This window comes from Lepidochelys kempii, chromosome 6 (genome assembly GCF_965140265.1).
Source record: "Lepidochelys kempii isolate rLepKem1 chromosome 6, rLepKem1.hap2, whole genome shotgun sequence".
NCBI lineage: Eukaryota > Metazoa > Chordata > Testudines > Cheloniidae > Lepidochelys > Lepidochelys kempii.
The window spans coordinates 29510830-29535505 of record NC_133261.1 but is presented as its reverse complement, the minus strand read 5'-3'; the positions used below and the strand labels follow the sequence as shown (position 1 = coordinate 29535505).

At 43.4% G+C, this 24676-nt stretch overlaps 1 protein-coding gene across 6 annotated transcripts in view; it reads right to left on the bottom strand.

The window, feature by feature from the left end:
* Positions 1-24676, bottom strand: part of PTPN5 (protein tyrosine phosphatase non-receptor type 5) — a 141334-nt gene that overhangs the window by 7531 nt on the left and 109127 nt on the right. For all 6 annotated transcript variants that reach the window (XM_073350619.1, XM_073350621.1, XM_073350618.1 and 3 more), the window contains 5 exons: positions 19937-20021; positions 11822-11901; positions 11091-11228; positions 7855-7965; positions 1471-1631 (listed from right to left, as the gene is read on the bottom strand). In XM_073350619.1, the coding sequence (XP_073206720.1) occupies positions 1471-1631; positions 7855-7965; positions 11091-11228; positions 11822-11901; positions 19937-20021 (575 nt within the window). The remainder of the gene's footprint in view (positions 1-1470; positions 1632-7854; positions 7966-11090; positions 11229-11821; positions 11902-19936; positions 20022-24676) is intronic.

Here is a 24676-nt window from a genome sequence, read left to right as displayed (position 1 = left end):
CGATAAGTCATTGTTTCTATACCTCAATTCCCAGCCTTCTACTTCCATGTTGCATCCCATTTCCCATCCTTTGTCTGTCTTGTCTATTTAGAGGGGAAACTCTTCAGGGCAGGGACTGTCTCTTACTATGTGTATGTATAGCACCTATTTCACTGAGGCCTGGAGGTTGGTTGGCTCTCTAGGTGCTACGCTGATACAAATAACAAATAATATACAGATCTTCTACAATGCTTTTCATCCATAAATGTCAAAGCATTTTACAAAAGAAGGTAAGTAGCACCCCCATTTTACAGATTGGAAAACTGAGCAAAGAGAGGTAAAGATACTTGCTCAAGTCACATAGCAGGTTAGTGGCAGAGGCAGGAATAGAAACCAAGTCTTCTGAGTCCAGTGCCTTACCCACAGGTCTATGTTAGGAATGACAACCTACCTTTAACATGTACTTGTTATTAAGAATACTTTCAGGATTAGGCTCATGTTTGATTTTTTAAAAGGTTTACTACTTTGTATTTAAGAGGGCTGACAGTATCGGCATCTTTGCAGTGGTTATGCTCTCCTAGAAGATCAAATCCTGAGCGCTGCTGAATACCTGCACCTTCCACTGAAGCCAATGGGAATTGTGGGATTCAGCACATTTTAGGGCATAGGCTAAGGTTTGGTACACTTCCTAATCTTGAATACATACAGTTTACTACATTCACAGCATATATTTTTTCCAAAAGGGCATCTGAAAAAATCAGACACTGCTCTAGTCACCAGCTGTCATATAAAATTCTCTAGACGCCTACTACCCTCTATGTTAATACTTAGGTAAGAAAAATGAACCAAATGTCTTGCATTTCCAAAAATCACCAGTATGCTACTGGAGATGGAAAGACAAAGCAGTAGGCGAGAGAGTAAAACAAGCATGCAAAGCAAAATATGAAGCTGTGGACTGGGGTCAGTATTGCCTGTGAAAGCTACCATGAGATTTCAGTGAGACATACACGGATTCACAGATATTAAGGCCAAAGAGGACCATTATGATTATCATGAATCATTCTTGTAGCTCTTTTCAGAATACTTTCCAATTAATTATATACAGAGGTAATAGCTCCCTGATTACTTGTACCTGGGCACCACCAGTTGTTAGCTCAGTGATCAATTCCTCTTTATGCATCAGCATGAGATCTAATATAGAATTGCCCTAAGTCAGTTGCAATACTTTTTGTGTCATAAAATTATAATTATAATTTTTAGAAACTCCAAGGATATTTTACTAGTGGCTGCATGAGACCTCCAGCATATGTCTCCCAGACTGAATTTCCCTGTGATAAAGCAGTTTTTCTTTTTACAGATTATAAATAAACGTTTAAGGAGATGCTCATCCTGTTTCCTTGCAATTGCATGAAGTTTTTCTTTTCTCTGCTAGGTCTTTAAGACACTCTATGTCACAGAGCTCCATGGAGACATAATACAGCATTAACTTACCTGCAATGGACAATGACTGGGGCATTCTTTTCTTCTGCACATTGCATGGCCTCTTCCACATCCCGCACCAGTTGCAAGAGGGCTGGTGCTTGATCTGGTGTCTTTTGGTCTGGCCAGGATGTATACCAGTAATGTCGCAGGTTTCTTACTTCACCACCTTTCTGTGACCCAATTATACAGAAAATTAGTACACTACTGCAAATATTTTCAAAGATTCTTCATCAAAACTGATAAACTATGACAATCTGTTTCTTTGGGCATGTCTATGCCACCAGCGAGTCTCCAAGCTTGTGTCGACAGACTTGGGCTCACGGGGCTCGTGCTACAGGGCTAAAAACAGTTGTGTGGATGTTCAGGCTCAGGCTCTGAAGTCCAGGGAGGATGGTGGGGCTTCATAGCCTGAGCCACAATGTCTACACTGCTATTTTTAGTGCCACAGCGCAAGCCCAAGTCTATAGATCCTTGCTGCTGTGAGTTTCAAAATGCAGTGTAGCCACACCCTGTGAGAACAGCAGAAGTAAACCAGTGCGAAAGGAAAACAAGCACCCACACACAAAGCCACAAAACGCAGAAATTCTGATTTCAAGGCTCACTACTGCACTTGAGCAAACTGCTAAAAAAAATTCACTAAAAACCCTGCTAAACTCTCATGTCCTTTTTCAGAGTTTTCCGTCCCAGCTCCTCCACATTAGTGCCAAGAGTTGTGTGCAAAATGATGTCTCCTTTATACCAGTCTACAGTCATCTTACTCTCCTCCTGACAGATTCATTCAGGAAGGCTACAGTGGTTTATAACACAATTGGTTTAATGAAGTATTTGATAGACTCTCAGATAAATTGATCGATTACCCTTTCTGTTGTATATTTTATATAAATAATAATATACACACACACAGCAAGACATTCAGAGACATTGAGGAAAGCGAGATTTGTGCCTTTAGTTATGGCCTCAAGTTTTTGGGCATCAACACAACCCACCTTAGGCCTAAGTTTCAGAGGTGCTAAATGGAGCTAGCGAGCCTCAAAGTCTTGGGCTTAGCCTTGCAGAGACTGTCTGGAGCAGCCAGCATTTGGCTGAATAATTCTCTTCAAAAGGCAGGAAAGCGTCCAAGGAAAGTAACCTTTAGCTTCCACAGACTTCCTTTAAACACTTGACTGAGTTTTAAGGAAGCAGTGGAGAGCAATTTTGGTTTCAGACTAAGAACTAGGAGTAACATTTTCAAAAATGCCTAAGGCCCAGATTTTTAAAAAGTGTTGCTCTGCTTAGCATTGCAATGCCTAATTAATTTAGTCTTATTTTCAAAAGTGATGTATACACTAAGGAAACTTAGTCTCACTGAAAGTCAATGGGACTGCAGGCTGCATGACCATCCCTCCCTGTCACACTATGAGGGAGGCCATGCCTCCTCGCTGCCATGTACCTGTAAAGGTGAGCTCAAAAGGGAGGAATTAGCTGCACCCAGTGCTCCGTCTGTCTGAGAAGGATGGCAGTTTGTCGTCAGCCAGGGCAGGGCTGCAAATAGTTAGTAGGCTCTGACCTGCAATCAGGGCAGAGTGGTTAAGCAGTATGTGAGCCCCAGATAAAGTCGAGTACCAACGAAGTCTAGAGGCTCCGGCAGGGGTGAGCACCAGCAGAGTCTAGGGGCTCCAGCAGGACTGAACAGTAGGGTACCACAGGCCTCCTGGCCAAAGGTGGGGGTGCTGCCACCCCAAAGGTAGGGTGGTAGGGGGATGTGGACCCACCCAATTCCCTCACATCCCAACCCAAGGCCTTAACAGTGGCAGAGTAGTCCGCCACTGGGTCAGCTGGGATCCGCCAGCAACATGCTGACCTTGTATCCAGCCAACACTCAACCAGTCATCTTGTTCCTTTGGGCTACTTCCTACATCCCTGGAATTTGGTACCTCTGTACTGTGGGGGTCATCTGTCATCTTGGAGAACTCTGGCCAGTCTTCAGGCAGCAGGCCCAGCCCCCAGCAGCTCCTTGGCATCTCGGTCGGCTGGCGGCCGGGAGAGATCCGGCCAGTCCTCAGCCGGTAGCCCCAGCAGCTCCTCGGTCCCTCAGTCGGCCAGCAACCCTGGGAGCTCTGGCCAGTCCTCAGGAGGCAACCCCCGCAGCTTCTCTGCAGGCTCCAGCAGCAGGCGGGATGCATCTGTCTCCCGTGACAGCTCCAGCTCAACTTCTGCTTCCTGTTCCGCCCTTCCGTTTATGGCGGGGCAGAAGTGGCTCCCCTGGTTCTGCCCACCAGAGGGCGTGTCGTGGTCCCTCCCTGTCACTCTCTGAGGGAGGCCATGCCTCCTCACTACAGGGACTTGAAACTCTTAAGTCACTTTTGAAAATGAGACAGGCTCTCAAGGCAGTTAGGATTTGCAAAGCTGAGCAGAGAAACACCTGAATACCTTTAAAATCTAGGCCTAAGTCTCACTGACTTTCAGTGGGATTTGGGCACTTTAAGTCCAGATCCTCAAAGGTATTCAGGCTCCTACCTTCCACTGAAAACAATGGGAGTTAATTGCCTAAACACCTTTGAGGATCTGGGCCCAGAGTCACTTTTGAAAATGAGATGTACGAGCCTAAGTCATTTGGCATTTTTAAAATTGCACCCTAGGCTCCTTGAGAGCCAAGCCATGGCAGTTAAGAGCACTAGTTTTATAACTACATTTTGAAAACAGATTCCAAATATTATGAAAAACAGTGGTTCCAAAACACAAATGCCAGAAGAAAAGAAACAAGAATACTTATGTGAAGTTACTCTTCTAGGGGATGGGAAAAAAATAATCACTAGTTCAAGATGCATTTAGTTTTCTTTACATTGTTCCCAATTTTAAACTTTCCAATCAGAGAACCCTGAATTCAGTGACACTGTATACATCCATTCCTACTGAAAAGAAAATACTCTTTTATCTATGCTTCATTGAGATTCAGGAGGCGTGGGGTTAGGTTGGGAAGAAACAAGGTTTAATTGGTGGTTCAAAGCCCAGAATCATGTTACTGCTAAAGCTGGGATAATCAGTCAGTGGCTAGACCCTTGTTAGGTTCCTTTTAAAACGAAAAAGGCTTCTTTCTCCCTTTTGCTTTATTTGTTTCTGAATTCCCAAAGCCTGCTAAGGCCTGACCTGTGTCCTGAAAGAATTATGATAAACCATCCTCAAACCTTGTTGCTGAGAAATGCGCATCAGTCTCTGGAGTGCAGTTGGTGGATCACATTAAATTTCTAATCAGTTTAGATGCTGCAACATCCTACCTCTATCTAAGGGAGAATGTCCATGGCATTGGAGAATGTGACGCAATTAATGGTAATGGTTTTCATTACCATGCCATTTATTGTAAGTATGGGTCCAGAGTGACAGGCATTATTGCCACTATATGATGAAAGAACAGTCCCAGACAATGACATCTCACTAAACAGCTCCTTTATTTCTCTTCTGGCAGCTTGGAACCATTCACCTACCAGCTTCGTTTTTTTAGTACTGTCCCACTGATGCTGAAAGCTGAAGTGTTGCTTAGTTGAATAACCAAGTGGGGATGTGACATTAAAATGAATGAAAGGAACAGGTTGTATGGAAAAGGAACTATGGGCTTGGACACATGCAATGCCAATCAAAGCTTCAGTGTCATGTGTGTCAGCATAACATTCTCATTTCCTGAAGGGATATAGATTATAAATTTAAACCGTTTTTAGTCCTCTCCTTTTTTATCTGCTGCCTGCTTTCTCCACCTCTTTTCATCTGCCTTGGGGTGGCTGGTGTTATCAGACATCTCTGATCCCAACCCACAATTTGGTTTTAAAATTCTATTTTTTCTCTGGTAGAATCCTACATAACTATATACATAAAAGGGGCCAGATTTACCCCTGCACTAAATGCACATCTGAGCAGAGTTGGCTGAAATCAGGATTTCCAAACAAAACCACATTTTTTAAAATTTTTCACAAAGCAGAAATTCCCATAAGAATTCACTGCCAGGATTCTCGGGGCTTCTTTGCTCCCTTGTGCAGACCCAGGAGCCAAGCCCCGGCTAGAGCCAGGATTCCCAGGACTTTCAAGCTCTCTGCTCCACGGCAGGGAGTCTGGAAACCCTGATATCCCTAGCATGGCAGAGCTGCCCTGCAGTCGCAGACCCTGGTAAGCCTGGAGTCCCCAGCCCAGGAACAGTGCATGTGAAGGAGCTTTCCCAGAGCTGTGGCCCTATACAGTGTGCTTGGCGGGGTTGCCCTGGAGCATTGAACCTTGGAAGTCTGGGGCTCCCGGCCCGCCAAGCAGTCTGCCTGGTGCTTCTTAACTGAAAACTTTTTGTGCTTTTGGTTTTTTTTTGTTGAACTTTTCCATGCAAAACAGACAGACATGTCTTGCAAAAAATTTTATTTGGCTGAAAACTCAATTTTCTGTCAAAAAACAGTTCTGACGGGAAAATTTTGATCAGCCCTGATCGCTAGTATTAAACTGCTGCATTTAACCACAATTCTTGAATAACCTTGTGGACATTGCACCCTGACCGGGATTGTCAATTTCACTGAGATAGCTGCAGTAGCTGAGTGAAATTAACAAAAGCCTTGTCTGTGAGACAAGGGGACTCAAATGGACTTTGGCTCAACTTTATTCTTTCTGTTGTGTCACACTGTCTGAGACATGGTTGTATTTAAGGATTATGCAAGTCTGCACATGCTTGGAAGTAATCTTTCCTTCCCCTTCTCACTTGTCTCAGAGTGTGATCTTCAACTCATCCTCTGCGCCAAATGCATGATTGACAGACTCTCCATGCTCTTGATCCAGACACAGGGTTTCATAAGCCAGCTCCCTGCATATTAGCACATGGCTGGTGAGACTCAAAGCTGTTTGTGTGAAAGGAGGCTTGTTCGCAGTTTGGGAAGCAATTCTGCTTTGCTATACTGAGTTCAGGGCTGGATCTGATACATGAAAAGACGTGTGAAGATTATACGAAGAGACTTTTCCTATTTAAGTATATGCCTTGAGACCATGGAACCTAGTGAGTTGTAAAATAGGATGGTGATATCCTGGATCAGGTAGCAATAGAGTATTTAACAAAATAATTATGTTCTGGAATTCAGTATTCACATGGTGGCATGGCTGTTATTCGTTTGGAAATCTAAGTGTTTTATTTCAAACAGTTAACAGAAAGGATACCGTAATTAGAAAAGTTAACTCTGGGGATGTAGTGGTGGAAAAGTGCTCAACAAGCTACCAGCAGTTTTATTCTGTTTACTGTAGCATATTTCCTTTAAGCAGTTTCAGTGCTAGTTCACCTAACTGCTTAACAGAATAATAAGGATGATACAGATCAAAAAAGGGTTAGCCGCATTGAGCAGTGGTGGAATTACTGTACCACCAGCAACTGCTAAATAGATCGGTGGACACATTACTGAGGGAAACAGGGAGGAGACAACACAGAGGCCAAAGGAGTAGAACAGATGGTCTAGGAGGGACAGGACATTAGACTGAGATTCCTGAGTTCCCTTCCCAGCTCTACTGCATATTCTCAGTGGCACAAAAGTCATCTTAGCTTTCTATATAACATTTTGCACCCAACAATTTGACAAACACAATAGTATACAAGAAGTTTAATAATGTTAATGTGAAGACTAGAAGCACAGTTTAAGCTTTTCCAAGATTAACAGCTTCCAGAGATCTCTACACAACCTTGAAAATGTAAAACCTCACATAAGGCCAAATCCTACGCTAGCATATATCAGTATAGCTCCAGGGAAGCCAATTGAGCGAAGCCAATTTACAGCAGCTGAGGAACTGACCCATATTGCATAAAATTCTTTGTACTCCATACAACATCATCACTAAGTTCATGATGTTAACCTAAAGCCAATGTCTTTAGTATGACTTATAAAGGCCAGTTCAAAGTTAGGTAAGACACTATCCCCAAACTAGCATGTCAGCGCAGAAGACACTTGCACAGAATTACTCACCGGTCTCTTCCAGTGAATGAACACATTCCTGTTACAAGTGGTCTGAAAGTCTTTAGACTGTATGCATTCACTGTCTACATAGATCATAGAATCATAGGGTTGGAAGGGACCTCAGGAGGTCATCTAGTCCAACCCCCTGCTCAAAGCAGGACCAAACCCCAATTTTTGCCCCAGATCCCTAAATGGCCCCCTCAAGGACTGAACTCTCAACCCTGGGTTTAGTAGGCCAATGCTCAAACCACTGAGCTATCCCTCTCCGACTGCTTTTATTATTGGATTGTTTACATTTTTGGGATCTGATCAGGGGCATCACAAATGCAGTAGCGACAAGGGATATATGCACAGTAGTGCACAGTGGATACGATTTGTACTCAGTTCTCCATGAACAGTCCTGTTTAAGGCTTTGAATTTCTACGCTATTGTAAATACATCTGAGCGATCTTACCTTCAGGGTGATGAGTCTTAATCGGTAATCATCTGCTTGTATGACCTGGTCAACTGTGATTTCTATTCCTTCATAGGTGACCTGTTCCTCTGGCCAGTACTCTGTACATTTCTGCATGCAACATAAAATATATTTAAGGAGACACCAACGGTGGTTCCCTTCACTATGCAGAAACTGTGCCAAGTGCATGTTTAGATGGATCAGGACGCAGAATGTTTCTATAACAGGATGCAACTCAACTTTTTATTTTAAATATAGGGGCCAAAGTTTCAGGTAGTCTTCTTTGCAGTCACCTGGTTAAAATCCAATGTGCAATTATCTACCTCACTCACGTGCATAAAACTTGATTTGTGAGTGTGCACCATGTGATGTATATGCACGTTTTAAAATTTCATTTGGGAAGCCCGAAAGAAATGTAGCAGGGTTTATTAATATTCTATTCTATTCATTTTTATTATATAATGACTGATATTCATAAATAATCTGCTCTTTGATCATTAATATTTCTGTGCTGTGCACAAACGGATATGGAAATGTACAGTACACCTTTTCTGTCTCTAATAAAGAGCCATTGCTCTCTGAATTTGAAATTATAAGCTGCATTTCTTTTCCCTACAAAAGGACATGACTGGAAATGATTTTGGAATATAGAGTGTGTTCAAAACCCCACTATAAAATGGGAAAAGATCCTACATCAAAGCAAAGGAACAAAAAGGAAGAAAGTGTCAGAATACAGATTTTAGTTTTGCTAAATCACTTTGGCCAAATCTATGGGCTCATTCAGTGTAACTCAAACAGTCTGAATAACTGAAGCTATAGTCCACATTTAAGGATATATTATGGCATTTGTGCCACAGTGTTGCCTGAGAGGTAATGGAGAGCAAAACTTCCCAGGGAAAGTACTGGGAAAGATTGTCTCTCACCGATACAATTTCTCCTGGGGCTGCTCCGTGCACACGGAGTAGGCCCTCTTCACATCAGCAGAGATTGCTCCCCTTGTAAGCCTATTCCAGGGACCAATGTGGAGGGGGGTCAATTCTGAACAAATGGCTCCCCAGGGATGAAGCAGAGAGCAAGCAGCCCGCATGCTCCCCAGAGTACAGGGGCTGCTATTGTGGGAGGTCTTTGCGCACCCACATAAGTGAAGGGAGAGAGAATACTTGCAAGCCCTCCCTTCTGCAAAATCCAGCACAATCTGGCCCTTAACCTTAAACTTTGTGAGCAAGTTAAAAAAAAATCTGCTGGAAGGGAAGGGCCAAGAACTAAAAAGTGTCTTGAAAAGTTGCTGGGCCAAATTCTCTTATGGTGTAAACGGCTGCTGCTCCATTAATGGAGCCGTGCCACTTCACACTAGAAACAAACGTGGCCCATTATGTCACTGTGAACGCAGACTGAATTTTCCCCCTCCTCCTAAATTGCAGAATCCATGGTAAAAAGCGTCAAATGCGCCAGCAGCTATCAATAGCACAGACGTTATGTTGCTGAAATGAGTGGAGTAGGATCGCCCACACATTTCTGTGGGCTGTCTGTCAGTTTGGATTAGATGTGACAGAGGGCTGGGATACTGAGCTGTTCATCCTCACGTTAGCAAAGCCACTGTGTATAGCAGAAGCACAAAGACTTCCTTACTAGCATCATAGCAGAACAAAGGTTTTAGTTCTGAATCTACGCACTGTGGAGACCTGATATTTATATATTAATATGTATTAGAAAAAAAGGGAATATAGAAGACATTGGCATGGAAGAGCTTACCCTATATTTATGTCTGAATCCCACAGAACCATTTAATTTTTGATACCACAGGTATCAGGAAAGACTCAGTATCTCTCTATGTTAGATATATGCTGCAGCCAGCGTCACTACTGTGTCGGTAGCATGGCCGTGCAGTGTTTCCTGAGGCTGACATGACAGGTGGGATTGTCTGTCGGTGTTGAATAACAGGAAACACTGACGCTAAAGATTATTTTGCATTCTAGTGGTACAACCCAGATGTAAAAACAACAGTGGGAAAGCTTCAGAGCAGAGAAGACAATGAAGGACATGATCGCTTCTTGGTCTCTTCTTCCTTCTCAAGTGTATGGTCGTAAAATTTTCAAAAGGGCCTAAGTGATCTTGAAGTCTAAGTCCCATTTTCTAAAGTGACCTAGGAATTTAGGGCCAGATTTTTAAAGGTAATTGATTTCAATGGGAGTTAGGCACACAGGTACTCCCACTAGGCACCTTTCTGCATCTTCAGGTGCTTAAATACCTTTGAGAATCTGGCCCTAAGTCTCATTGAAAGTCCATGGGAGCTAGGCTCTTCAGACCCAGATTTTTAAAGGTATGTAGACATTGCTCTGCTCAGTGTTGCAATACCTAACTGACTTTGGAGCCTAAGTCTCATTCAAGTGTGACTTTCAACAAGACCAATGGTCCAAAGTGCTTAAATCACTTTTGAAAATGGGACTTAGCTGTCTAAATCACGTAGGCCTTGCAACACTTTAGAAAATTAGCTCCTAAATCATTTGGGCACTTTGAAAATTTTACCCCACTCTTATTTCTGGCCTCACAGTTTCTCCGTTGGTGTTGCAAAGTCCCGTGCTTCCAGAGTTTGCATCACCACTGTTTTGGGATCCTGTGGAATAATGTTATGATACTGGCCACAGGATCCCAAAACAGTGGTGATGCAAACTCTGGAAGTCTGGAACTTTGCAGACAGAATTGTATGGGATGGATTGGTAGAAATACATTCTATAACCACAGACGTTAACTCTCATAAATACCAATTATAGCAGGGGATGATTCAAAAAAGTTTGGAACATCTTAATGGTTGCAATATTTTAACAGCATTTCCCCAAAATGATAAACAACCGGGGCAGTCCTCCACATACAAATCATCTTTAACTGCTTCTCAACATAACTAACATTATAACAAGACATAGTATGTTTAATGAAGCAAGGACAGCTTAATGGAAAAAGGATGCAGAAGATAAGCCAAAATAAATACAGGATAAAGAGGTTCAGTCTCTATTACTCTATTGTTTATAGGTATTCATATACAAAAATTAATAGGTCTTGAACTTGGTGGGGGTGTTGCTTTTGAAACCTTCAGCGATGACTTCAAAAAAGGTAACTGCAAAGCACGATAAACTTTGGTCACTGAACCAACTCATTTATTTCCATGGGTCTGGCACCTGTCCTGTGAAATACCTGCTACAAGAGAGGATTGAGACATAGCTCATATGTAATATCATTACCTCATTCATCTCTTCTATATTGGTAATCATGACAATGATGGGAGAACGCTCCTGCCACACCATTCTCCAGAAATCACTGACAGTATTAACTATGGGTCCCTGAGTAGCAATATATACCTTTTCCTCTTCTCCATAGCCCTGCCAACAAAGCAACAATAAATCACTATCACACAGTGTGCGCACACACGCACATGCCTGGACACGTCAATCTTTACCCAGGGAAAGCTCTCATTGTCTACAATGGGATTATTGCCTGAGTAAAGTCTGCAGTATCAGGTCAACAGTTATCAATCCAAGAGGTATTGTGCTCACGCGCACTCTTCCTCCCGCGCGTACACACACACACACAGGCAAGGTAGAAGGTACAACTTCAGGTTACACAAGCAGCAGGCAATACTACGGCAATGGGATTGATTCATGCTACAACAGCCTGGTGTTAACTCCAGGTCAAATCCTGCAAGCATAATTCCCATTGACTTTGCTGGGAGTTTTGCTTGCATCAGGCCAGTGAGGCAGGGAACTTCATGTCAAAAAATGCAAATATCTTGTTTTTATTGGACCAGAACCTTTACAGTTGCGCTCTGAGGTTCTGCTTCCAATAATAGAAAAACAAGACAGAAAAAGAAACCAAAAAACAAGATGGTCTTTAGAAGCCAATGGACATGGCGATTATTCTTAAATGATCAGTTGCAAACAGTCTATGCAGGTACATTGGACTGCTGAGCTCTTACCCGGATGTAGTTAGCATTGATATATGAGCTAAGAGGATCATCCTGATCAGTTGAGGTAAGGCACACTCTGCTGTGAGGATCTACAGTGTGCAAAGAGAGAGTTAATAGTTATCTGTCAAGAGGAGTAAAAGATTTTTAAGATCGTTTTCTAACCATTAGTAATACAGCTAATTACTCAGGCATATTCATTAGTCGCCACAACAGATACCTGCGATGCTCTAAAGGGGGCACTGGGGAGTCTCTGATTGAAATGTGTGTATATATCACTGCATTTACCTTCAGTGTGCAACTATCAACAGATATTTGCATGCAACAAAATTAAATATCTTACTAAATTAATATTACTGCTCTAAGTAGAGGGGTAGTTCATCATTTATAACTGCAATAGCATTTGAATGATTCTTGGCATTTGACTATGTCATCTATGTCTAAGCTTTGAGATAAATTTCATGTAACGTATGCAAGCTCACTACATTACTGTAATTTGCTTTTGCATTAATTTCATTTTTATGTGCATTAAAGTATTATTTAGCAAATAGTGTTAACAAGTAATGACTTCAGTGAGGCTTTCTGCCTAAGTAAGGACTGAGTAAAAACTGTGTTAGGACCTCAAGATTTGCCCTATTTGGTTTTATAAACTCTATCCCTAACCTTATTTTTTGGCCTTAAATTAAGGCCTTATCTACACAGAATAATTGCACCATTTTCACTATGTTGGTATAGTTAAAGCTATACAACCCGTGCTAGAGTGGATGCAGTTATATTGGTATATCTTAGGGCCTGTCTACACATAAACCACTACAGCAGCACCTCTTCAGGGGTGCTTCTGTAGCACTTCAGGAGAACCCCTCCTGTAATCCACTCCATGGGTAATCCATCTCCCCAAGAGATCGACAGAAGAATTCTCTCATAAACGTAATGCTCACCATCCCAGGAGTTAAGTCAGTTTAACTGGATTTTTCACATCCCTCAGGCCATGTCTACACTACGAAAGTACTCCGATTTTACAGAAGTCGGTTTTTGGGAACAGATTGTATAAAGTTAAGTGCGTGCTTCTACACTAAGCACATTAATTTGGTGGAGTGCATCCACAGTATCGTGGCAAGCATCGACATTCCGAGCGGTGCACTGTGGGTAGCTAGTCCACAGTTCCCGCAGTCCCCGCTGCCCATTGGAATTCTGGGCTGAGCTCCCAATGCCTGATGGGGCCAAAAATTTGTCATGGGTGGTTATGGGTAAATGTCGTCAGTCAACCCTCCCTCCGTGAAAGCAACAGCAGACAATCATTTCGCGCCCTTTTCCCTGGATTGCCTGAGCAGACACCATAGCACCGCAAGCATGGAGCCCGATCAGCTCACCACAGCAGTTATGACAATTGTAAACACCTCGTGCATTATCGTGCAGTTTATGCAGAACCAGCATCTGAAAAACCAGGCGAGGAGGTGATGGCAGCGCGGTGATGAGGACATTAACACAGATTTCTCTAAAACCGCGGTCCCCAGCAATTTGGAGATCATGGTGTTACTGGGCCAGGCTCATACCGTGGAACACCGATTCTGGGCCCGCGAAACAAGCACAGACTCGTGGGACTGCACAGTGTTGCAGGTTTGGGATGATTCCCAGTGGCTTCGAAACTTTCGCATGCATAGGGGCACTTTGATGGAACTTTGTGACTTGCTTTCCTCTGCCCTGAAGCGCAAGAATACCAAGATGAGAGCAGCCCTCACAGTTCACAAGCGAGTGGCAATAGTCCTGTGGAAGCTTGCAACGCCAGACAGCTACTGGTCAGTCAGGAATCAATTCGGAGTGGGCAAATCTACTGTGGGGGTTGCTGTGATGCAAGTAGCCAACGCAATCATTGAGCTGCTGCTATCAAAAGTAGTGAGTCTGGGAAACGTGCAGGTCGTACTAGATGGCTTTGCTGCAATGGGATTCCTCAACTGTGGTGGGGTGATAGATGGAACACATATCCCTATCTTGGGACCAGACCACCAGGGCAGCCAGTACATAAACTGCAAGGGGTACTTTTCAATGGTGCTGCAAGTACTGGTGGATCACAAGGGATGTTTCACCAACATCAACGTGGGATGGCCGGGAAAGGTTCATGACGCTCGCGTCTTCAGGAACTCTGGTCTGTTTAAATGGCTGCAGGAAGGGATTTACTTCCCAGACCAGAAAGTAACTGTTGGGGATGTTGAAATGCCTATAGTTATCCTTGGGGACCCAGCCTACCCCTTAATGCCCTGGCTCAAGAAGCCATACACAGGCACCCTGGACAGTAGCAAGGAGCTGTTCAACTATAGGCTGAGCAAGTGCAGCATGGTGGTAGAGTGTGCATTTGGACGTTTAAAGGGTCACTGGCGCAGTTTACTGACTTGCTCAGACCTCAGTGAAACCAATACTCCCACTGCTATTGCTGCTTGCTGTGTGCTCCACAATCTCTGTGAGAGTAAGGGGGAGATGTTTTTGGCGGGGTGGGAGGTTGAGGCAAATTGCCTGTCTGCTGAATATGTGCAGCCAGACACTAGGGCGGTTAGAAAAGCACAGCAGGAAGCGCTGCGCTTCAGAGAAGCTTTGAAAACCAGTTTCATGACTGGCCAGGGTACTGTGTGACACTTCTGTTTGTTTCTCCTTGATGAAAACCCGCCCCCTTGGTTGACTCTAAATTCCCTGTAAGCCAGCCGCCCTCCACCCTTCGATCACAGCTTGCTTGCAAAGGAAATAAAGTCACTATCATTTAAAAAACATGTATTTTTTATTAATTGATTATAAAAATAGGGAGATAACTCACAAGGTAGCTCAGATGGGGTGTGGGAGGAGGGTGGGAGGGAAGGAAAAGGCCACTTTAAAACTTGCTGAATGACAGCCTTCTGTTGCTTGGGCTGTCCACTGGGGTGGAGTGGTTGGGTGCCCAGAGCCTTCCCCTTCCCCCGTTCTTGGGCGTCTGGGTGAGGAGGCTATGGAACTTGGGGAGGAGGGAGGGCGGTTAAACAGGGGCAGTCTGTGATCCTGCTGCTGTTCATGAAACTCCACCAGACGCCGGAGCATGTCTGTTTGATCCCGCAGTAGCCCCAGCGTTGCCTCATGCCTCCTCTGATCTTCCTGCCGCCACCTCTCCTCACGTTCATCGGCTATTTTCCTGTACTCTGCTATCGTGTCCCTCCACACATTCTGCTGAGCTCTGTCAGTGCCGGACGACTGCATGAGCTCAGAGAACATTTCATCGCGCGTGCGTTTTTTTCGCCGCCTTATCTGAGATGGCCTTTGGGACGGAGGAGGGAGGCTTGAAACATTTGCAGCTGCTGGAGGAAAAAAAGGGAGTGAAGTATTTTAAAAGATACATTTTACAGAACAATGGCTATACTCTTTCACGGTGAACAACACTATTCACATTACATAGCACATGTGATTTTGGTACAAGGTCGCATTTTGCATCTTATATTGAGTGCCTGTGGCTTTGGTGTTAGAGATCACACACGCAGGCCGGGCAACAGAATTCGGTTTGCAGGCGGCCATGGTAAGCCATAGTCTTTTGGCTTCTGCAATCTTCAAAACAGCAGCGCCCTCCGCTCCCATACCAAGCAAAGCATGTTGAGTTGGCCGTTTAGTGCTGCGGTTTTCCTGTTAACGTGCAGCAGCAGAAACCAAACTAACCCCCCACCCCATCCAATTCTCTGGGGTGATCGCTTTACCCCTCACCCCACCACATGGCTGGTATCAGGGAAGATCCCTGCTAGCCAAACGCGAACAGTTCAGCGCCAATGCCCCCCCCCCCGCCCCACCGTGTGGCTAACTGCGGGGAGGATTGCTTTTCAGCCACAGGCAAACAGCCCAGTCGGAATGGCCACCTCTGAATGTCCCCTTAATTAAATTCCCCTATTTCAACCAGGTTACCATGAACGATATCACTCTCCTGAGGATAACACAGAGAGATAAAGAACGGATGTTGCTTGAATGCCAGCAAACACCGGGACCATATGCTGCCAGGCTTTGTCATGCAATGATACCAGATTACTTCCTACTAGCATGGCATGGTAAAGTGTCCTACCATGGAGGATGGAATAAGGCTGCTGTCCCCAGAAACCTTCTGCAAAGGCTTTTAGAGTACCTCCAGGAGAGCTTCATGGAGATATCCCTGGAGGATTTCTGCTCCATTCCCAGACACGTTAGCAGACTTTTCCAGTAGCTGTACTGGTCACGAATGCATCTCAAGTCCTCAGGGCTACTTAATCATTAAAAAACGCTTGCTTTTATAACATGTATTATATTTTAAAAGGTACACTTACCAGAGGTCCCTTCTCCGGCTTCATTGGGTTGGGAGGATATTTCAGTCAGGGTGATAAAAAGATCCTGGCTGTCAGGGAGAACGGTGTGATGTGTGCTCTCCTCAAGCTCGTACTCCTTCTCCTCCTCTTCCCCGTCCGCAAAATCTTCAGGCATGGCGGAAAGTACCCCATCATTGGAGTAGATGGACAGGGGTGGAGTAGTGGTGGCAGCCCCCCCCTAGAATTGCATGCAGCTCAGCGTAGAAGCGGCATGTCTGGGGCTCTGTCCTGGAGCATCCGTTTGATTCTTTGGTTTTCTGGTATGTTCGTCTGAGCTCCTTAAGTTTCACGCGGCACTGTGTTGCATCCCTGCTGTAGCCTCTGTCCCTCACGGCTTTGGAGATTTTTTGAAATGTTTTGGCATTTCGTCTTTTGGAATGTAGCTCTGATAGCACGGATTCCTTTCCCCATACAGCGATCAGATCCAGTACCTCCAGTTCGGTCCATGCTGGAGCTCTTTTTCGATTTTAGGACTGCATAGTCACCTGTTCTGATGAGCTCTGCATGGTCACCTGTGCTGATGAGCTCGCCTGGCCAAACAGGAAATGAGATTCAAAAGTTCCCGGTGCTTTTCCTGTACACCTGGCCAATGCATCCGAATTCAGAGTGCCATCCAGAGCGGTCACAATGGTACACTGTGGGATAGCTCCCGGAGGCCAATACCTTCAAATTGCGTCCACACTAATTCGAAATGGCGATGTTGATTTCAGCGCTAATCCCCTCGTTGGGGAGGAGTACAGAAATCGGTTTTAAGAGCCCTTTATGTCGAAAAAAATGGCTTTGTTGTGTGGATAGGTGCAGGGTTAATTCGATTTAACGCTGCTAAATCCGACATAAACTTGTAGTGTAGACCAGGCCTCAGTGACAGAGTAATACTGACTTAATTTCCTAGAGTAGACCAGGTCATATTCATTGGGGAATAAGCCATACCACCGTAACTATTTTTATACCATTGTAACTGCATCCACATCAGGAGGAGTTATACTGGTATAACTATTTTGGTAAAAAAACAAACAAAAAAAACCCCCAACCAATAACTGAAATAGTTATACCAGTATAAAAATAGTGCGCAGACCACACCAAAGTTGACAGTGTCCCTTAAAGTACTGTCATACACTCACAGCACAAAGAAGCAAAACAATGTTAGTTATTTTTCTACAGTCTTTTCTAAGAGTGTTTTGAGCCTACACTAGGTTTTGTAGTAGGATCTCCCTAGGCTGAGATTTTTTAAATTAAAGTGACAGATGATAATACCTAGTTCATAGATACAAATTTTCATCAGTAAATCTCAAAGTAGGTTAGTATCATTAATGCCAGTTTACAGATGGAGATACTGAGGCCCAGAGAGATGAAGCGACTTGCTCTAGTGGCAGAGCCAGGAATAGAACCCAGTTCACCCGAGGCCCATCGCAGTACTCTATTGCTAGGCCACAGTGCCTCCCTAACAATAACACTTATTGAAAAGTCTTACAAAATTTAATAAGGAGTGAAAGCAATGTGGCTGTATACAATTAAATATGGTTGCCTAGAAATTTTGCTTAGAACCAAAAAGACTGAAAGAGAATGATATATAATATCTTTCCTTTTTAGATTTTGACCCTCTATGGAGTTCCATAGCAAGGATAAAATATCACATTCTACAAGATAATCCAAAAAACTATAGAAAAATGATCATTTTCTATTCGATTCTGTGGCACTTTTCCATAAGGGAAGAGGTTTCAGATTTTCTGTCAACATGCAAATTTAGCAGTTTGTGAAACAGCCAAATTAATCTGCTTAGCTTGACACATCTCCAAAATCAAACACACCCTCACCCCTTAAAAAGACTCCCCAAAACTTTGAAATTCTTGATTTTTATTCCAGTCAGTGGAAAAGTCTGATTTCCTCTGGATAAATTCCTTGTTAACATTTATCATCAGTCTAGAGTGGGAGCCAGTCCTCCCATCTAGATGGCTCACAGCAAAGGAAATGAGCATTACCAGATTTTGTAAGACTGAGGTGAAGTTAGCATCAAGAGAACTAGCCTGAGGAATGACCAAGCACTTACTGAATGCACAGGGGAAAAGCTAACTGGAACCTCATTAAAAGTGATAGGACAAGATTTTCAAAAGTGGCTAGCAATTTTGTGTGCTTCCATTTTTGAGTGTTTAACTTGAGACACGTTAAAGAACTCCAATCCTCAAAAAAGTGCTGGACAGCCCCCTTTAGAAATCACGCTCCTTTAAGGTATATCAATTTGGGTTCCCAAATGGAGGCACTCAGATTCACTAGTCATTTTTGAAAATCATCGCTGTAATGTCCAAACTAACGTAAAGTTTGAAAGAAATGATAAAGCACCCAACCGTTAGTATGTTTTAGGACGAAGGTTCTGAAATGTTTGGCTGAGTGTTTTTAACACTTCTGGTCCCAGAAGGGGTATCTATATGGGATTTCTGACTCAGACTGGAAGTTTAAGAGTTGGGGGTTTCAGGAGAAAGCCTATTCTTGCCAGATTTCCACTCCAGTTTTGCAGACTAAAGTGATTTGCATAGTTGATCAGATTCTAATTTCTGGATACTTATTTATCTGAGCCTAACTAGCACTCTGAACCATTTGGGCTTCCCTAACAAAGCTGCAACAGAACTTGATGGCGGCATCTATCTGACAATGGCTTAGAGAAAAGAGAAGGATCTGTCAAAACATTAATATTCAGACACGACATCTTATAATTGTATCACTTTCCAAACTATCTTTAAGTGTGACAGAGGGGAAAACGATAATGGCTGTAAAATCAATCCCAAGCAAAATGTTTCTCAAAATTTCCATTCTTTGCTATAAGTAATAAAAAACCTTACATTTAAAAAAAAAGATGTATTATATTTTCTTGAAGATACTGGGCCAAATCCTGAGGCCCTTATTCATTTTTCACTTGGGGCCTGATCCTGAGAAGTGCTAAGCACATTAGGCCCAATCCAGCACACAGTGATTTAAGTGGGAATCTTGTCATTGACTTTAAAGGGCACTAGACCAATGCCCTTATGACTTATGGCACCTTATGACTCAAGTAATCCCACTGGCTTCAAAGGAAGCACTTGGATAGTAAAATACTGCTCAGCATGAGAAAGGGCGTCAGAATTTAGCCCTTAAACACGAGTTTACCAGAGGAAATGAAGTAAAACCTGAATAAAGCATCAAGATTTTGGGCAACATTTTCAAAAGCACCTAAGTAATTTAGGAGCTTAATTCCTATTTTCAAAAGTGATTTAGGAGCTTGCATCCCATTGGCTTTCAATAAGACTTAAGCACCTAAGGCCACGTCTACACTACCCGCCAGATCGGCAGGTAGTGATCGATCTATCGGGGATCGATTTATCGCGTCTAGTGTAGACGTGATAGATCGATCCCTGATCGCTCTGCCGTCGACTCCGGAACTCCACCACAGCAAGAGGCGGAAGCGAAGTCGACAGGGGAGTGGTGGCCATCGATCCCGCACTGCGAGGACGCGAAGTAAGTGATTCTAAGTCGATTTAAGATACGTCGACTTCAGCTACAGCTATTCTCGTAGCTGAAGTTGCGTATCTTAGATCGATCCCCCCGCCCAGGCCTTAGTCTCTAATGAAAAGGGGACGTGGATGCTCTTGAAAACATTACCCTTGCTCAATGTTAGCTTTAGCCTAGCCGAAGTATCCTGGAGAGGATTTGTGAAATTCATTCCACCAAAAGCAAGAAACTAAGCAAATACTGGATACTGAGACTTCTCTAAATACTGCGTCATCGAATTGCAGAATGACAAAATAGGTCTGGAACTTACTTGGGAGAATTGTTTTGTAGCGATTCTTCCGCACTAATCCTGGAATATCATATTCCTTTGGATCAACGAAGTTCATTGGGATTTCCTGTTGGAAGATGCACAATAGACTATATTAATAGATTCACGAGGGGGAAAAAACCATTACGTCTTGACTGTGGAGGAGTAGCAGAGATTAAGTCAATTGAGACATATGGCATAGTAGTTCTAGCAATTTACCACCAAAGCACGACTGATGGTTTCCTTTTTGTGTCAATGGTTTTCTTTTTCGAAATCATGAATATAAAAAATGTTCCGGATGACTAATGCTGTGAGTGGTACACAGTATGGCGCTATTTCCGCTCCTAATATTCTTAGAAGTGTATTGTGACTTGAGGCATAAATGTAAGCCAAGGATGGTGCGTAAGCTGCAGCACCTCAGGAAGCACCGTACTTCAGACACGTCCCTCTGAGTCACAATCCCTCCCCTTCTTCCTCCTTGTTAAAACCGGGTCAGTAATTTGCTGCTGGCCTGCATCTGCAAAGTACAACACCCTCCATCACAGCTCACCTGCACTAGTCAGTAGTATGGGAATGGGGAGTGGAAACAAGGAACCACTCAGTTTTTGCCCCTCCCCATCCACCTTCTCTGGGAGGGGGGACAGTAAGGAGATACTGTGTGTGCACCTACCTCTCCTACACAACTAAACCCAAGGTCCAGGTAGCTCACAGAGGGCTGTCAGGGGTAGGTTCTTACTCCCTTACACAGGTGTGCAGGCCAAGTCACTAACTGGCCCTTAGAAGGTGAGGTCTTCCGGGCACGGCCCTGATCCTCAGTGGGGTCTTTGGGCTCTACCCATGATATAAATATTACATAACAATAGTAATTTCTTAAATGAGCTTTAACAGGGCTACTTCTTTATCAGAAACAGCCACAGGGAGAAATAACAAGAGAATTAGCAATGGGTTATGGAGCCTTTCACATCTATATTACAGACTGAAATCTCAGAGCTCAGGCTGGTTTCATTAGGAGCCAATTGATTGCTCTTCAGTGGGCTACAGCATGTGAAATTAGTTGATCAATTCATAGTGGATGCACAGCCATGTAAAGCACTCTCAGGTGAGAGACCAAGGACTGAATGTGACCACAGAGACTAAACTCCCCTCAGACCCTGATTTTTCCCCTTCAGAACAGGATAGAGGCACAAAGGCAGAGCTTGTTCTGGTTCTGTGTTTAATATGTTCTGTGGGTAAACAAAAGGTAGAAGACTGTTAAAATTAAACACTGAGTTTTCTACTCCAGGTGCTCTCAGCCTGCCTCTAACTCAAATTCATGGTGGAAAAAGCATTAGTAATCTTCAACCTTAGCAAGCACCCAACTAAAAAATAAATACATTGCTAGAATGGAGGTCATATTTCATGGTTGATGCTATTTTGCAAATGCAGTTTTGCTGATCTTTGCTTTACCTAATTATTTTGCAATTAGCCATGTGTTTTCCTTGCTTTCCCTGTCCCTTACCATCAGTGATTTTGGGGAGATGATGTCCCAGAATACACCAGAAAGGCCACATTTTTATATGCTTTTATTCAATTTAATTTTGAAAAAAAACCCTCATAAATCAGTTCCTATTGGGTCCCATAGGGAACTGAATGCAGAGGTCGAGGTGTTTACTCTGACAGATGGACAGATGAGCAAGTTGGAACTGGTAATGCAATTGACCCAGAGTCTCTTCTTGCAGCCAGTTTTATTAGCTAGAATTCTGTTTATAATGTATCCAAGAATTAGCTATAAAAAGACTGAAAAAAAATCATACTTTGTCTCCCCAATCCCTATTACAATCAACACTCTCTTAATCTGTCAAATAAAAGGAAAAATTGACAACTTGTAAATCATTGTTGATAACAATTTTCCTCAAACATGGGAAAATGAATTAAATCCCTTTTCTGTTCCAATAGGACACACTTGTCCTCATCCTGATTATCTCCCACCTTTATTACTAGCACTTCCTTTTCTCTAGCCTCCAGGATGCCCACAGTACTCACTCAAAATGCAGCTGCTCAAGTGACCTTCCTTACCAGTCAGATTGACGGTCACACAACTGAGCAAATCCTTTCACTAGCTCCCACCACTTGTATGCTGCACAAAATTTAAGAGTCTTGTCCTTGTCTTCTGAAGGCCCTGTAAAATTCCACTCTGGCTGACACCAACCATTTGTCTCTTACTACATCCATTCCCCACTCCTATCCACCTCTGCTTTGCTGATGATGCCATTTACGCAATCTCATTCATTTCTTTCTCTCCTTCCAGTCCTCATGATTTTTTCCATGTTATCTCTGGTGTGTCAGACAAGATGGCAGCCATTATCAATGAAGTGTTCTCTTCCCGTTTCATCATGACACCCTCCACCCCATCTCTGCACTGAATATCCCCATCTGAGATATCCACAGGAAGGGCCACAAACAATGATAAAACTGAACAGTAAGAATAGCAATTCCAAATCTACTCCCAGCCCATGCTATTTATTCCTCTCGTCTCCTCAGTGCTCCTCTGTTTTCTGGGCTAGATTCTAATCTCTTTGGGGCAAGAGCTGTACACATTGTGTGTCTCGTACAGCACTGAGCAAACAAATTGTTTGTTAAGCCCCAACATTTCATGGGACTAATTTCCACCTTTTCCAGGTGTACTGTTTAGGGCAAAATCCAAAGGGTCTTCCTCGGGTTTTACTCACTCACTACTCCAGTAAACTCTTGCTGAAGTCAAGGGGAATTTGCTTGCGTGAGTAAAAACTAAAGCCAGGTCTATACTACGGAGCTATATTGGCATAACTACGTCACTCCAGGGCATGAAACATGCACAGCCTGGAGCAACGTAGTTATACTGACCTCACACCTCATGTAGATAGCTCTCAGGGAGCTGGATTAACGACGCCAATGGAAGAAACTCTCCTGTCGGCACAGTAACATCTTCGCTAACGCGCTGAAGCTGCGCTGCTATATGGGAAGACAAGCCCTAAGCCATTCAGCACTCGGACCAGCAGATATTGCTCTTGACTTTCCCTTCAAAGCGTACACACAATTTGATGCTTTCTCCACCATGAATTCGAACATTTCTAGCCATGCGAGTAAGAGGCAGACTGAGAGCACATGGCATACAAGTTCAGGGTTTATTTATTATTCAGAGCTGGTCATCATTTTTGCATATAAATCTTTTTTTGACAAAACATTTTATGGAAAAAAATTCTATTTTTGCCCCACTGAAAATAAAGTACATTTTTGACTAGCTTTAATATCACTTTACTAACCTGTAATATAGGGCAGGCCACATGGGCTACAACAATTCACTCTTGACTTGCCCAGCTTGACTACAGTAGCCAGCTCAGGCACTTCCTCAGCAAAGATGCATCTCAACAACTACTTTCCTCTAAAACAGCACTGTCCATTATTAAATGTTTCATTTTTAAACAGTCAGGATTTGTCTACACACAAAAGTTGAACTGCTTTAATTATACCGGAATAGTTAAAGAGATATCACTCTTCTCATGTAGACATAGCTACATTGATATTATGGTGCTTATACCGATTATTCCCATATGGGAAAGGTATAAGGACATTATATCATATTATGTATAAGGCACTTTCATACCTGCATAATTACATCCACATCAAGGGTTGTAATGGTATAAACTATACTGGTAAAAATAATCACACTTCTTACCCACATAGTTTTTGTATGGGTATAACTACGTGAAGACCTGGCCTCAGTAGTGACAACCGTGCTCCTCCCCCTGAGTAATGTGATAACTAATTACATTACTCACAGCCACCAAGGAATCAGTGATGAATCACAAAGTGGATTTGGCTTGATGGTTTTCCTTTGACAGATGCTTTGTCTGCCTCCTGTTTTCTTTAGCCTATCGCTTTTGAGCCCTTTCTGATGGCCAAATCTTAAGGTCTTTAATCAGCTTTTCCTCAGTGCTTCCTCAAAAGGGAGTGTGGGACTGAAGGAAAACTGAGTAAAAAATGAGTAAGGACCACAAGGGTCTGGCCTTCTGTTTGGAAACTGTGCCCCAAAATGTCTTCTCTGCCTGTGCTTCTGAAAGGGAAGAAAGCCCAGCAGCTGCAGGTGTGGGGAAATAGAAAGGGAGTACTCTGAGGTGTTGTTCCATTCCTTTCTCTGCTCCATAAAAGGTCCTCCATGGATTCTCTGTCAGGTCAGGAAGTAGGTGGGCTCTGGGGACAACAGCTGTGCAAGGCATCATCTTCCTGCCACTTTGCTGGGATTCCATGCTTAAGAGAATGCAGACTGGGTCAGCATTAACTTAGGCGGTTCCTACCTGCGTGCTCTGAAAGACCCTGGCATGAAAAGAGGCAAGAAGTTGGGTGCAGGTGAAGCAAAGGGCCCGATTCTCTGTTGCTTAGCATCCTGCACAGTCATTTTCACTCATGTAAAGTGGGCATAATACACTGCTAAGTCAGAATTCTCCACTCACTCACACTCATACTATCCTTTTGCGCTCACTTTGCCCAGGTACAAATGACAAGTTGCATGACAGTGGAGAATCGAGCAGTTAGGACAGAAGCTTGGATAAAGAGCAGAGAAACTGAAAAGCCATTGTGCTAACTGCAATTAAACGTAGCCGGTCTTTTCACAAGGCTGCTCAAAAACTCCAATTCTACTTGTATGTGATGCTTGTATTTCCACCAAAAGCAGAGTCACAACGCTCCCCAAAAATAAAAGTGGATACATGAAGTCAGGGAAAGATA